Source organism: Aplidium turbinatum, chromosome 2 (genome assembly GCF_918807975.1).
Source record: "Aplidium turbinatum chromosome 2, kaAplTurb1.1, whole genome shotgun sequence".
Taxonomy (NCBI): domain Eukaryota; kingdom Metazoa; phylum Chordata; class Ascidiacea; order Aplousobranchia; family Polyclinidae; genus Aplidium; species Aplidium turbinatum.
In genome coordinates this window covers 13,400,794-13,413,875 of record NC_137473.1, presented here as the reverse complement: position 1 = coordinate 13,413,875, position 13,082 = coordinate 13,400,794, and the positions used below count along the sequence as shown (strand labels likewise).

General features: G+C 39.1%; 1 protein-coding gene across 1 annotated transcript in view; it reads left to right on the top strand.

Moving 5' to 3' along the window:
• The window catches only part of LOC145765555 (E3 ubiquitin-protein ligase TRIP12-like), a 45,767-nt gene extending 34,492 nt beyond the window's left edge, over nucleotides 1-11,275 (top strand). Inside the window, exons 29-38 of the mRNA XM_082577390.1 lie at nucleotides 302-393; nucleotides 866-1,016; nucleotides 3,490-3,743; nucleotides 4,104-4,311; nucleotides 4,760-4,998; nucleotides 5,622-5,783; nucleotides 5,863-6,021; nucleotides 6,558-6,671; nucleotides 8,225-8,423; nucleotides 8,789-11,275. Of these exons, the coding sequence (XP_082433516.1) occupies nucleotides 302-393; nucleotides 866-1,016; nucleotides 3,490-3,743; nucleotides 4,104-4,311; nucleotides 4,760-4,998; nucleotides 5,622-5,783; nucleotides 5,863-6,021; nucleotides 6,558-6,671; nucleotides 8,225-8,423; nucleotides 8,789-8,985 (1,775 nt within the window). The 3' untranslated portion in view covers nucleotides 8,986-11,275. The remainder of the gene's footprint in view (nucleotides 1-301; nucleotides 394-865; nucleotides 1,017-3,489; nucleotides 3,744-4,103; nucleotides 4,312-4,759; nucleotides 4,999-5,621; nucleotides 5,784-5,862; nucleotides 6,022-6,557; nucleotides 6,672-8,224; nucleotides 8,424-8,788) is intronic.
• The last annotated feature ends 1,807 nt before the right edge of the window (nucleotides 11,276-13,082 follow it).

Sequence of the window (13,082 nt, the reverse complement as noted above, 5' to 3'; positions counted from 1 at the left end):
AGAGAATATTTGTCACGTGATGATAGCCGTAGGCTTGTTCGCCCGTTCCACCAAAGTGGTTGGTCAATATGATCGTTACTTGTATTTAATTTGCATCGGGTATTTCTAAATTAACTTACACCAACAGATGCAATTGCAAGACATGTATGGCGAGAATTACAACAACAACGCCTACTTAGAATGTTTTTTTGTTTTTTTCTACAGGTTAAATTTCTGTAAACCTTATAATATTTTGTTCTTGAACTACCTCTGCCTACACTGATTCAAAAACATTTGTCAAATCAAACTGTATTTTCATTAGATGGAATTGTAGCGACTCAAGCAAGACCCCTAGACAGATACTTGGTCGATTCATTCCCTTCAACTTTCACCACCCCTGATCCAAGCCAAGAGGTAAGAGTTTGTAACACTCTAATATTATTATTGTACGCTATTTCTACGTCTTATTCATGTCACCCCTGGTGCATCATTTATGAAATTTGTGTAGGAGGGTCACCGGTATAGCGTGTTTGTTATACCATATCTTGTTTGCTGAGATGTTCTGTGGGCAATCGTATTGCGCTACAGCAACAAGCATGCTCATGCCGGAAAGCAAGTGGTATTAAACATCTGTGCTGCCACAGTACGTTAGTACGACTTTATTGGTGCTGCCTCTTTGGTTCGTGGAATAACAGCTTTGCCGTATTTTGTCTGTTAGTCCTTAATTCATTAAGTCTTCAACCATAGCGATCTATGTATTGATCGCTATGTCTTCAATCAGTCATTCCAGCGGTTTTATAAAACGTATACTGTTTAACAGGTGTCGGTATTCGACTGCGTGAAAGGCAAGCCGCATAACGTCGCGTGTATCGAATTCAATTTTTAGGTTTTATCTCTGATGAGGATCGTATTCGGCCTCTCTTCTCACTGGCACAGCCTCTACGAGCCAACCTCCGTGGAGAACGACAGAGAGCTAATTAGCAGAAGCGATTTTGTCAACAAAAAGCTTTCAACTAAAGCCCATCGACAATTGCAAGGTAAGGGGTTCGTAGTCTGCGAAGCTTAACGACAGCATGGATATCTGAGTGTGTGTCTTTTAGCTTGTCGTGATTTGCTGAAAACAAAAATATTTGTTTATTCAATGTCAAAGTCTTTTTTTAATGAGTTAAGCCGTAACAGTCGTGTAATTTTCAGAGTTGCCGAACAGTTATTAATATTTGTAAATCATTTTTTACTCTGTAATTTCGTTTCATGAAAATCAAGAAATGAATTAATTGGCAACCCTGGCAATTTTTTGATCTGTTGCACTAGTTAAGATTATCATTTGATCGGCAAAATATAAATGTGTGGTCTTGTGAGGTTATTTTAAGAGCTCATTTAAAGCATAGCAATTAAAAACGTTGGATTAAAATAGATACCTGAGCAATTCTGGGTTTTTTTTGTCGCTGAGACTTTTCGGTCATTTGTCAGAAATGACTTGAAAAAATTCGGTCATTTTTTGTTTTATTTCGGTCATTTTTTCTGATGTAAATATTTCCTTTCAAGTAGCTGACAGGCCTCGAAATTCGTTTTTGCTGACGGCGGATAAACGTGTCCGATCTGAGTAGCTATCTCGGCGGACACACCAGTTTTAACGTCGATCGTCATGCTTAATCACTTTATCTTGATAATTCTTCGCCATTTGAGAACTATAGCTACGGTTTAGAAGGCTTTTTTTAAATTTTACCGAAGTAACTCTGAAAGGCTTTCATCAGACCAACGACGTGTGTTTGAAGAGTCAAAGCGCCGTGTAGCTGCTTAATACGCCGCACAACTGATCAAGTGATTAACTTCCACCAATCGAGGTCGTGTGGCTTCTTGCGTCACAATGCTCTGGGCACGAGTCGGAAAACTTCTACACTAACGCTACTATTTTTTGCTGTGCAAAGTTTCATTAGGCTTTTTCTAGGTTTATTTTTGCTTGTCATGTGAGCGAAAGTGAATTTTCCCTGAGCCTTTTCTTACTGTAATACTAAAACTTAACAAATTTTGCTTGCTGAATAGCCTACTCGTATAATCTAATTTTGTAACCAACCTTGCCGTATCAATATTACTAGGAGATCAAAGCCAGACATTGTGACGTAAAACTTGAACTAGGTTGCGCGTGATTAGTGTAGAAGTACGGTACTCCCATCGATTCTTGGCGAAGAATTCACCTTTGTACCCCCACGGCCTACTAGAACACGGCCAAATATGTTGCTATTTGAGGAAATTTCTAAGAGTCTGAATTGTTACAATCATAGCTATGACAAACCTGTCATCTTCCCATTTCCAAAAGTTAGTAAAATAAGCAATATTTGTACCTAGACATATGTTTGGCTTGCTTAACCGGAGATTAGGTATGTATGTTAAGCACAACTTATGCAATAACAATGTAAAATATGTAAGATTTTTCAACTGCAACCTGGAGATAGTATCGTTTGGTGTGTCGCTTTTGGTGAAATTGCATGTTTCATTTAAAATATCAAGGATTTTTTCTGAATTCTGTGTTGTAAGCGGTTCATTTGATGTCCTAATTTAAATTTTAGTTTGTTTTGTTTTCCACCAAGTTTAATTTTGCAAGTAAAATGTGGCTATTGGCAAAAAATCCTGCTATACAAAAAACCTAACGACTGTATGATGAGACTACCTCCAGGATGGAGTTGGAAAATTTTTACATATTTTACATTATTATTGCATAAGTTGTGCTTAACATAAGTATCTAATCTCTGGTAAAACAAGCCAATAATATGTCTAGATACAAATATTGCTCATTTTACTTACTTTTGGAAATGGGAAGATGACAGGTTTGTCATAGCTATGATTATAACAATTCAGACTCTTAGAAATTTCCTCAAATAGCAACATATTTGGCCGTGTTCTAGTAGGCCGTGGTACCCCTTTGAATCGTTGTTCAAAAGCAACGTAAAAAATCGAAAGTTTTCCTGCTTGAATGGAAGCTAAAAGGGATACGATACAGTAGGCTATTCACATTTTGTAGATGCGCGCTAGAATGCGCGGGAAATTATATTCTTGCAACAATTGTTCATGCTATGCAATGACGATTTGTATCGCTAGTGCCTGTGTTATTTCTCGGCGGACAAATATGACCGATCTAGATGGTACTTCCCGCGAACATCACATGCTGTGACGGCGGACATGTCCGCCGTGAATTTCGAGGCCTGGGCTGATACAAACCAAAATTTGCACTTCCTGACTAGCTACAACATTAAGTTTCGCTGAGAAACGTTGTCGTGTTTTATCTGAGAAAAGTTAGAACAGACAAACGTTTCTTCAACGTTCATCAGCGAAACTCAACCTTGCAATGCCCGGCCGAATTGACTATATATTTTTTCGGACATTTTGACCAAATTGACTATATTTTTTTAGGACATTTTGCTAAAAAATCGGTCAATGACAGACAAATGACGAAAAAAAAAACAGCTTGAGCTAAGTTGATGTAAAAAAAACTATGAATAAATTTTGTTGTAGATCCCCTTATGATCATGACTGGAAATCTACCTCCTTGGATGACTGAGCTTGCCCACTCCTGTCCGTTCCTCCTGCCCTTCGAGACGCGTCAATTGCTCTTCCGCATCGTCTCATTTGACCGGAACAGGGCCATGTTGCACCTGTCTGAAATTGGGGCAATACCTGACCTCAACACTCCCCAGTCATCCACACCCTCGTCTTCCCTTTCTCATAACTCGACGAATCGTTTTATGCCAAAGTTGCAAAAGAAAAAGGTGAATTTTTTCTATTCAAGAACAACATTTGTCTCAAGTCCTATATTTTGATGGCCACTTGTTTATTTCTATGTGAGTTCAACTGACTGGTAAAACCGGCGTTTTGATGTTATGTGGCATAAATTAGAATGGATACTGATGAGCCTAGCTTCATTGGCGAAACACGTTTCCATCAGTGTAAATTCTTGTTGCAATTGGGTGCCAAGAAACATATTTTTGTTGTAGTTTACTACCAAATACGGAAATGTACTGCAAGCATCGTTTCATTTTCTTTCATTGGTGTCTGGCGACACGTTTAATTTTACCTGAATATACCATCTCAAAACTACATTTTCAAACGTCACGTTTTTGTCGTTTCAGTGCGCGGTGAAGCGTGAAAATTTGCTCAGTCAAGCGGAGAAGCTGATGCAAGAACACGCCAACGGTCAATCGCTACTCGAGGTGCACTACGAAGGAGAGGTTGGCACCGGGCTGGGGCCAACACTGGAGTTCTATACTTTGGCCAGTCATGAGCTGCAGAGGTCCGATTTGAGTCTATGGAGACCTGACGAAACGTCAGATCAAGTTGGTAAGGCATTACGTCAAATGGCTGCTACACTACAGCCATTTATTCCATCTGACGAGTTCTTTTTTATTTTAAATTTTGTCATCTGTGGTAGTAGGGTGGTTAGAAGGCTGGCTTAGTGTTCTCAAGGACGTCGGTTCGAAACCTACCGGGAAATACCTGTGGATACGAAGATTGGCTTCCTTGCCGCTCCCACTAATCTTTAATGTTATTAAAACCGACCGAGCATTACCGACACCATTTTAAACTGCAGTTCTGTTACACTTCCTGCCCTGTCATCCAATCTTGTTCACTAAGTTAGTTTATCATTTTTGAGTGATAATTTTCCCATCGAAAGCTCGAAGGCTTCATAGCCTACAGAAGCACTTATAGCCTACAGAAGCCTACATAGCCTACAGAAGCACAGAAGCCAACGTACAATCACCTGAACTTGTCCATTTTTTTACAACAGAAAACGTTCGCAACCCAGACGCAACATCGCTCAAGAAAATGGTAAAGAAATTATCCGAAATTGTGGAGGGCGAAGAAATGGCCCCAGTTGCCATCGAAACGAGCTTTGTTCATTCCCCTGTTGGGTTATTCCCCCTCCCGATCGGCCGGACCACCAAGACAAACGCGATTGGGAAAGCGAAGGCGAAATTTGCGTTCTTGGGAAAACTTTTGGCGAAGAGTGCACTGGACGGACGAATGGTATAGGAACTATTTTATTTTTGTGAACTTACAACTTTTTAAAACTTTGGTAGAGAGTTTGCTTTGTTGAACCATAGAGAATTTGTTGAACCATTTGTCTATGTTACAACTTTTTGGTGCAGATTAGAGAGGTTCTTTCAGGAATGGATAGAGTGGACACCGCATTACTTCAACGTAGAATACCTACACAAAGTGAACCGATGTGCTTCTATTTTGCTGACTTTAATATATTATCTCATTTTAAGTTGCATTAGACAGGGCGAGTGCACTACTTCTATTGGGTCTATGATACACTAGCAAGTTTCTAATGGTATCTAGTATTGATGCCTGGATTGTTTCATATCGAAACCTTCGTTTGGATTTTTGCTAATTTATTTTTTTCCTAAATAACCGTCTTAATTTTCAGCAGAAAATTGTTAAAATTCACAGAGACCTCTACCGTTTTACCATAAATTCACATTCGTTTGACTTGATTCTGATAAATCCACCTTTGATTGAATAAATAGAAAAGAACAAGATCTTCCTCCCACAGCCAATTTGCTTTTTTGTGAGCTGTGCTTCCGTTGCTCACACTTGTAACCGCCGAATCATTTCCAAAAATAATTCAGCAATTTCTTTTTCAGACGGACATACCACTCAGCGTCGTCTGCTACAAGTGGTTGTTGGGTAAGAAGGACGAGATCACGTGGTTTGACTTGAACCAGGTTGACCCCGGTTTCACTTTGACCTTTAATAAACTCAAGAACGTACTTCATCAACGCATCGTTTTCGAGAAAGAAGCGTCGGTACGTAAGCTGATGTTGAATTAATGTGATAAAAGCTCAAAATTTTAAATTTGCTAACAAACGTGAATTTTTACAACAGAACGATGCTGAAGAGAAGATATCCTCCATCACAATGGACGGCTGCAGCTTGGAAGATCTCGGACTCGATTTCCAACTTCCAGGATTTCCTAACATCGAACTGATAAAAGAAGGATCAAAAACCTCCCTCTCCATTCACAACATTGACAAATATCTTTCTGTAAGTCCCGCTAACCTTTCCTCAAGCATCATTGATAGCCTATATTCCTATCTCATGATCTCCGCAGTATTGTAAACTCTGCTCTTACGACATCGCAAGAGTTAGACTAAAAAGCGACGGCTCCTATTTTGTTTCATATTTCGAGACGATCAAACATAGTACTTGTACTACTTAATTTTGTAAACGTGACCACAGGAGTGTATTATGTTTGCATTAACACTGCAAGTAAACTGAAACGGAAACTTCACGTAATCTGTCAATCTCTGTGATGAGAATCTTTCTGAAGTTCATCTAGGAAAAAAAGAACGTTTTCTAGCTGGGCGCAACGATTCAGTTGTGACCGCGCTTTCACTCTGATTCCTCAAAGGATAAGTCTTACGTAAGAACTGCGGAAGAAACTGTAAACTTGTCAGAATTAAACGGGTAAACGAGCTTTTCACCGTCCAAGCATTAATATTTTCTCAATAAGTTGATAGAAAACTGGAACTTTTCATTTCATTAAAAGATTCAATTATTGACAAATTTTTCTTTTACAGCTCATTGCTCATTGGACGCTAGTTGAAGGCGTACGTCAGCAGCTTGATGCAATGAAGGAAGGCTTCCAGTCGGTGATTCCCATCCATGCCATAGACTACTTCTTTCCTGAGGAGGTAGGCTTGTGTAACGAGGCAGAAATAGTCACATGCATTCTAGTATTGTTAGCTCATAATCTGAAAATTACAAAAGCAAATAGAAGAAAAACTTCACTATCTATTCGTATGATCATGAAATATTCTTGGTCTGTATCTTGCACATTGTAATGCTTCTTGTTTTCATTATTTGACTTTTGCTTTCGTGGCTGTAACAACAAGCTTAGGGATTGGGTTGCGTTTCAACCAATGCAATGTTTCTGACGAAATAATAGCTGCATCCGGGAAACCTCACGAACCCAGCTTCAAAGCTCTGTAATAAGTAGGGCAACCAATTTTTTGACCAAAAAACTTGAAATTTTGACTTTATAATTTACAAATTTTGACCTAATTTTGACCAATAACTTTCTTCGTTTGCAACCCAAATGCGAAATACAAAGCATATTAGAAATTAAACCGTTAGGTAAGGATATCTTCTTTTTCTAATGAAATAAAAGGAAAATGTGGAAGACTCGACGACACCACAGCTAACAAACAGGTAATGAAAGTAACTCGAAAAACTGCAAAAGATAAATATGGAGTGTCTTTAAATATCTCGAAACTACTGAGAGGGTTCTGCAGTATTATACTCCAACATCAAGTAATGTTGCACAATGCACATTATCGCCTTTGAAGTTCTTGTCTTTTGTCATTCACCTTTAGGTGTTGAAATAAACTCAGAAGCGTAATCAAGCAGTGTACTACAAACTTTAGAAGAATTTGATTGTTTTTAACCTTAGGCATAATTATAGGCTCGCTAAAGACAAATTTGACAACATCAGGAAGCTAAAACTCAACACTATAATATGTATAATGGTCTGAGTATTCAGTATTCACCTAACCAAGAACAAAGACCACGCTACCTGCCTTCCACGCCTAGCTTATAATCGTCAGCAGTGGGCGAAACAAGATTATTACCTCAGAAATTGCAACAAACGGATTATTACGTCAGAATAGCAACATAAATTGCAACAAAAAATCATTATCTGTGTAGCTTTTAATAAGTCAAGTCAATTTATTTTGTTTTAACAGCGCCATATATTAACAAACAAGCGGAGTAAATGTAATTGTCAAAACAATTTAATAAAATATCAATAGAGAGAAGAAAAACTACGATAAAAGAAAATTTTGACCTAACCATAAAATTTGACTTTTTTTTTACTTAATAACTTTGAAACCTCTCTTCGTGTCAGCCTAAAATTTAGTTTATGGACGTTTTATAAACTTTAAACTAGGCAGAAAAATTTTGACTTTATTGACTTTTGGTTGCCCTAGTAATAAGTATTAAACACGCGTAACCACTTTTACCAAGTTGGACTGATCATTGGTGAAATTACTGACCAAGATTTCGACTCGACTGATATCGCCTCATTTGAACCTTAGCAGCCTACTTAAAAGCATGCCTGAAAGTGGACACAGGGATTGGCTTTCTTGCCTTCCCATCGGCTTAATCAAAATCTACAACCACCGGGCGTATGCCTGAATACGACAAAAAATCTAAACTTTAATTCAACCTCAATGCGTCCACTCTTCAGTTGGACGAGTTATTTTGCGGCGCTCGCTACCAGCCATGGAGCGAACTGGAGCTATCGGAGAGCTGCCTCACTGATCACGGCTACTGCCACGACAGCGAAACAGTCAAGACCTTATTTCGTGTTCTCTCCCAATATGACGTGGCGGAGCAAAGAGCGTTCCTTCAGTTCGTGACGGGGAGTCCCCACTTGCCTGTTGGTGGTGAGTTTCCTTTATCAGATTTGGTCGATAAGATAGAAATTTAAACTTGCTATCTTGGTAGCTATGAGTTCACTAAAAATCAAAGTGGTTAGAATGCTTGGTCAATCTGAGTAGACGAACACACAGCTGAAATTAATTCAACGTTCAGCGAACCTTTGGAAAATTATATTGTCTTTAATTTCACGGCTATAAAAGGAGTGACTCATTCGAGTCAAATCAATCGCTTGGTAGCATTGAAGATGAAGCAGTATGCCATAGTTTTCGAAACGTGTCTTGACAACAAGTTTATTTCATGTTTTTTACTCCGTACTTTTACTCGAACTGACTAAAGTTTAGTGAACATCTTTGTTCTTGTTTTCTTTCAGGGTTTAAATCTCTACATCCCCAATTGACGATCGTGCGGAAGTCAAGTGAAGAAGGCCACAGCGCGGATGAATACCTTCCATCAGTGATGACGTGCGTTAATTATTTGAAGCTTCCCGAATATTCGAGCGAGTCCGTGATGCGGCAGCGGCTGCACAAAGCTGCTAGAGAAGGCCAGAAATCTTTTCTTTTGTCTTGACTCTTCCTTTCCTTTGCTGCTGACGCTGCAGTTTTTCAGCATGACGATCGTGTCTCTCTCTTTATAAACTCCGTTATTTGACGTCTTTTAAACGTTGTTATCGATCAGCTTTACCCTATTCGACTTGACCAAGGAAACACACTTTTTACTTTTAAAGTCGCATTTTTTAGCTAATAGAAGTCTAGAAAACTTAAACGTTTTGATCTCTTCTTATCTCAACTTATGCGTCTTTTTTACGTTGATCCAACATCTCGAGATGTATCAATTAGGAAGAACGCATTTTGGTAACCGGGTCTATGTGTGTTGTCAATATCGTTGAATCAACGTTGGATCTCTGTCAAATGGTAAATCACTGATGAAAGATGACGTATTGTGCTTTGAGCTTTTCTCTGTACCTTTTTTTTCATCATCTACTGTTTTCTGTTTTTCTATTGATTTCTTTTTTTAATCGATCACCGACTGTTAGCAAGCAATCACACTGTCACGTCTTTTTTCTGTTGATATACGTTTGATAAACGTACGAAATGCAATTCAAGATCACTCGTTGGCGTTTTTACTTGAAACTTCTACAGCCGAAACCTCTCGAAACTTTGGAACTTGTTAAACGTTGGATCAACGCAGATGTAACGTTGGTGATCGCAATGTTGTGGCTATGGTTCTGTAATTTAGTATTTTGATCATAAGTTACCTGTCTAGTGTCTAGTCTCACGCACAGTTTCTTTTTATATGAAATGATAGTGGGGAACTATGTTTCATCACTGTTATCACCAAATGTAGTGATATTGTTAACCTGGTGTGGAGACTTTGACGAAGAGCGCCAGATCCTAATCAGCTACATACAGACCCCGTTGATCCGACCTGTTTCATTTTGTCAAACAAGGTGTGTTTAGCGAGGTTATCAGGTATAAGAGAATCCCAGGTGTCAAAGTTACGATTACCGATGACACCTGGCTGTATATCACTAATGCTTTATAATACCAAACAACCAAGCACTTTGCAGTGCCAGCAGCATTGTGTAATTGAATAGGCTTAATACGCAGTGATAGTGCCAGAAAATCTTATAGCTCAGCACTCTGTCATCACTGATTAAAAACACAACAATTTGCTCATTACTACTTCCCTGGAAATTTATTTCCCAGTCAGCAAATTAGTGTTGTTGTTTTCTGCGTCGATTCAACGTCTACAGACGTTTTTCTATGCTGAATCAATGCAGAAAAGGACTGATTTGTTGGCTGGTTGACTTTTCTAAACGCAGTTTTTTGTAGCCAAACACCCGCGTATTTTTGTTGAGCTTCAAATCGATGGTCTACGGTTCGACTCCTTGTCTGACTTTTATTTTTAACTTGGTGCTTTTAAGCAGTGTGGCGCCCCACTGAGTGTATCGTTCGGAAGACACTTTAACATGCAGATATCCAATCCAAGCACGAACCAATGAGATGCTACGTTATCTGTCCAATTGTGACCATTCCAGCATTCAGCCAGCGAATTAATTATTACTTTGAACTTTGTTTGGTAATTACAGAAGAAAAAAGAGCTATAGCAGTGGTGGGAATCAAGCCCACGTCAATCGAATGACTACCGTCGCCCTAGCCCTCTGCGCCAAGTCAGCCGATGGCAAAGCGATGATTTAATTTAGCTAGAATTTGCGTTTTTCTTTCTTTCTAAACGCAACCTTGATGACGTCATGAACAGCGCAGCTTCTGATTGGTTTGTGGTTTATTAGAAATCTGCTTGTTAAAAGTGCCTACCCTATCGTTCTTGGTGTAATGAAGTTAGGGCTCAAGTGGTCCGAAAACAATTTTGGATTGAAATTAGGCTATACGCGAATTTACGAATGTTGATGCGGGCAAGTGATAGGAATCTGGTTTTGTCCACGACCACGCAATCCTTACAAAGCAAATACCCCTCTAACAAAAGATCCTAGAATAAAAAAAAATTTGAGACCAATTCAAGCATTTTCTTATCAATGCAGTGTGATTTGTTATAATGTGTTTTAACTGTTTATTCATTGCAAGCGTATGTTTCAAGTACTTTAAAACCAGCTCCAGCTTGTTCAAATCAGGGATAATCGAAGACAGCAGTGCGTGTATTTTTATTTCTTTAAAAGTAGCAGAACGGAACAATTTGTTGCCAAATGCCTGTGTGGCGTAAACGTAGCCAACTTTGCACAAATTTTATCTCAGACTGTGGCAAACGCAACACCACTCTCCAGTGCAAATGGTCCTGTGTTTTGTCGTATTGTGAATTTGTCTCATTACGTTTGTAAGTAATTCAGTACATCGATGCTTGCTTTAAATGAGTGGCATACTGATAGACCAGTTAAAACGCAGTTGCAGAAGTACAGCAGGTTACTCAATATACAAGAATCGTAAAAAAACGAGCAGTGCAAAAAGGTAGTGGAGTGATGTGATAAATTGGCCATTCAATGGACTGTTTTTGCTAGTACTGCAGTCTGCACTAACCCCGCAACCGAGACTGCATGCAGCTTCTCCTAAATTTACACAATTTTTGTCCACCCAAGATGGCAGCCATTTCAATGGCTTGTGAAAGTTGTCGAAATAAAGCCGGAAGGTTAGGTAGCGCTTCGGTTAAATCTGATTGCCGAATTAGCTCAGCAGTTAAGCACCAGACTCAAGATTAAGCGGCGCTGGTTCGGGTCTCGGGGTGTGCGCTTGAGCAACACATTTCAAGACTGCTCTCCATTCAGCGGCACCTAGTGAATGAAATAGCTCAGACAACAACTACTTTTTCTTCATGTGATGTTAGGTTTGTATCGAACGGTACTTGCGATGTCTGGTTCAGAAAATTTTATCTCGTTTTGGTTACCGTACTTAATGCGTATTCTGTGGCTCAATAATAATTTTCTTTATCGAGTCCAGAGGTGGGCATCTGTTACTTTAAAAGTAGCTCGCGCTACCGCTGGTTTTGTCTAAACTTAAACTGACACAGGAAGCAATTTGTGAAGTCAAAATAAGTTGAAAAAGAATGATATTCGATTACACTGCCACTTCAACGTCGCAATAGTCGAACGATTTCTACTTCGAATTTTCATGTATTGTTTTCCTATACTGTAAAATAGCCAAAAACGAATCATTTGTTTCACTTTAAATTTGCGGGAATGCAACTGAAGGAAATGTAGTGCCACTCCGCTACATTGAAAAAAAAGTAGCGCCGCTAGTCCAACAAAAATGAAGCGGCGCTACCACGAAAGTAGTGCGCCACTGCCTACCTTTGTTAACGACAAACAAAATTATGTATATGTCTGTAGCCTAGGCTAGGCTATGTTAGCATAGGCTTGTTATGCACTTCTAGTGCTTTTCGTAATTGTAGCCTACTTTATGCAAGGCCTATGAGAAGGGGGTACGGCGTACCCTTGAGGGCCCAGTCCTGTGATTGTTGGGGGGTCCAAAATTGTGATTTTATAGTTTACGTGCAAAAATGCTTGGTTAAAACCATCCTAAACGAATAAATTCAAGCTTAAAAGTTGTTATTGTTTAGTCCTGGGAGGCCCGTAGGCTAATGTAGCAAAAGAGCCCGGAAAGGAAATTGAGTTGCATTGCGCGAAAATTAAGGGTCCAAAGTGGTGATTTAATGCTTTACGTTGCAAAAATGTTCTGCAAAAAGCACCCTAAATTAAATCATAAAAGTTGGTTATTCTCCTGTCTGGTGGGCATAGTGTAGCAAAGGCAGGGTTAAGAAAAACCCGGGCTTTTTTTAAAAAACCCAACCTGCTAGGATTTCTTTTTAAAAAGCCCGATTTTTTTGGGGTTTTTTTTGTGTTTTTAAAAAACTATTTGAAAAAGGTAGGCTAAGTTAGCTTCACGCTTATTTCATTTTAAAATGAATTTCGGAGTTGGAGCAGGAGCCGGAGTCAATACTTTCGAAGCAGGAGCGGAGCCGGAGTAAAAAAAAGTGTCTTCATTCACCTCTGCTAGGAATGTAGTAAATGCAAAAGTTAATTACAAGGTTATTGGTCAGATGATTAATTTCAGTGTTTTTTTAAGGTGTTTTGGGGGACCGAAACGGTCCCCCAAATTTCTCCAGCGGTTTCCCAAAATTTGGACTTGCAACTGCAGTAGAAAAGTAATGGTTGTTTC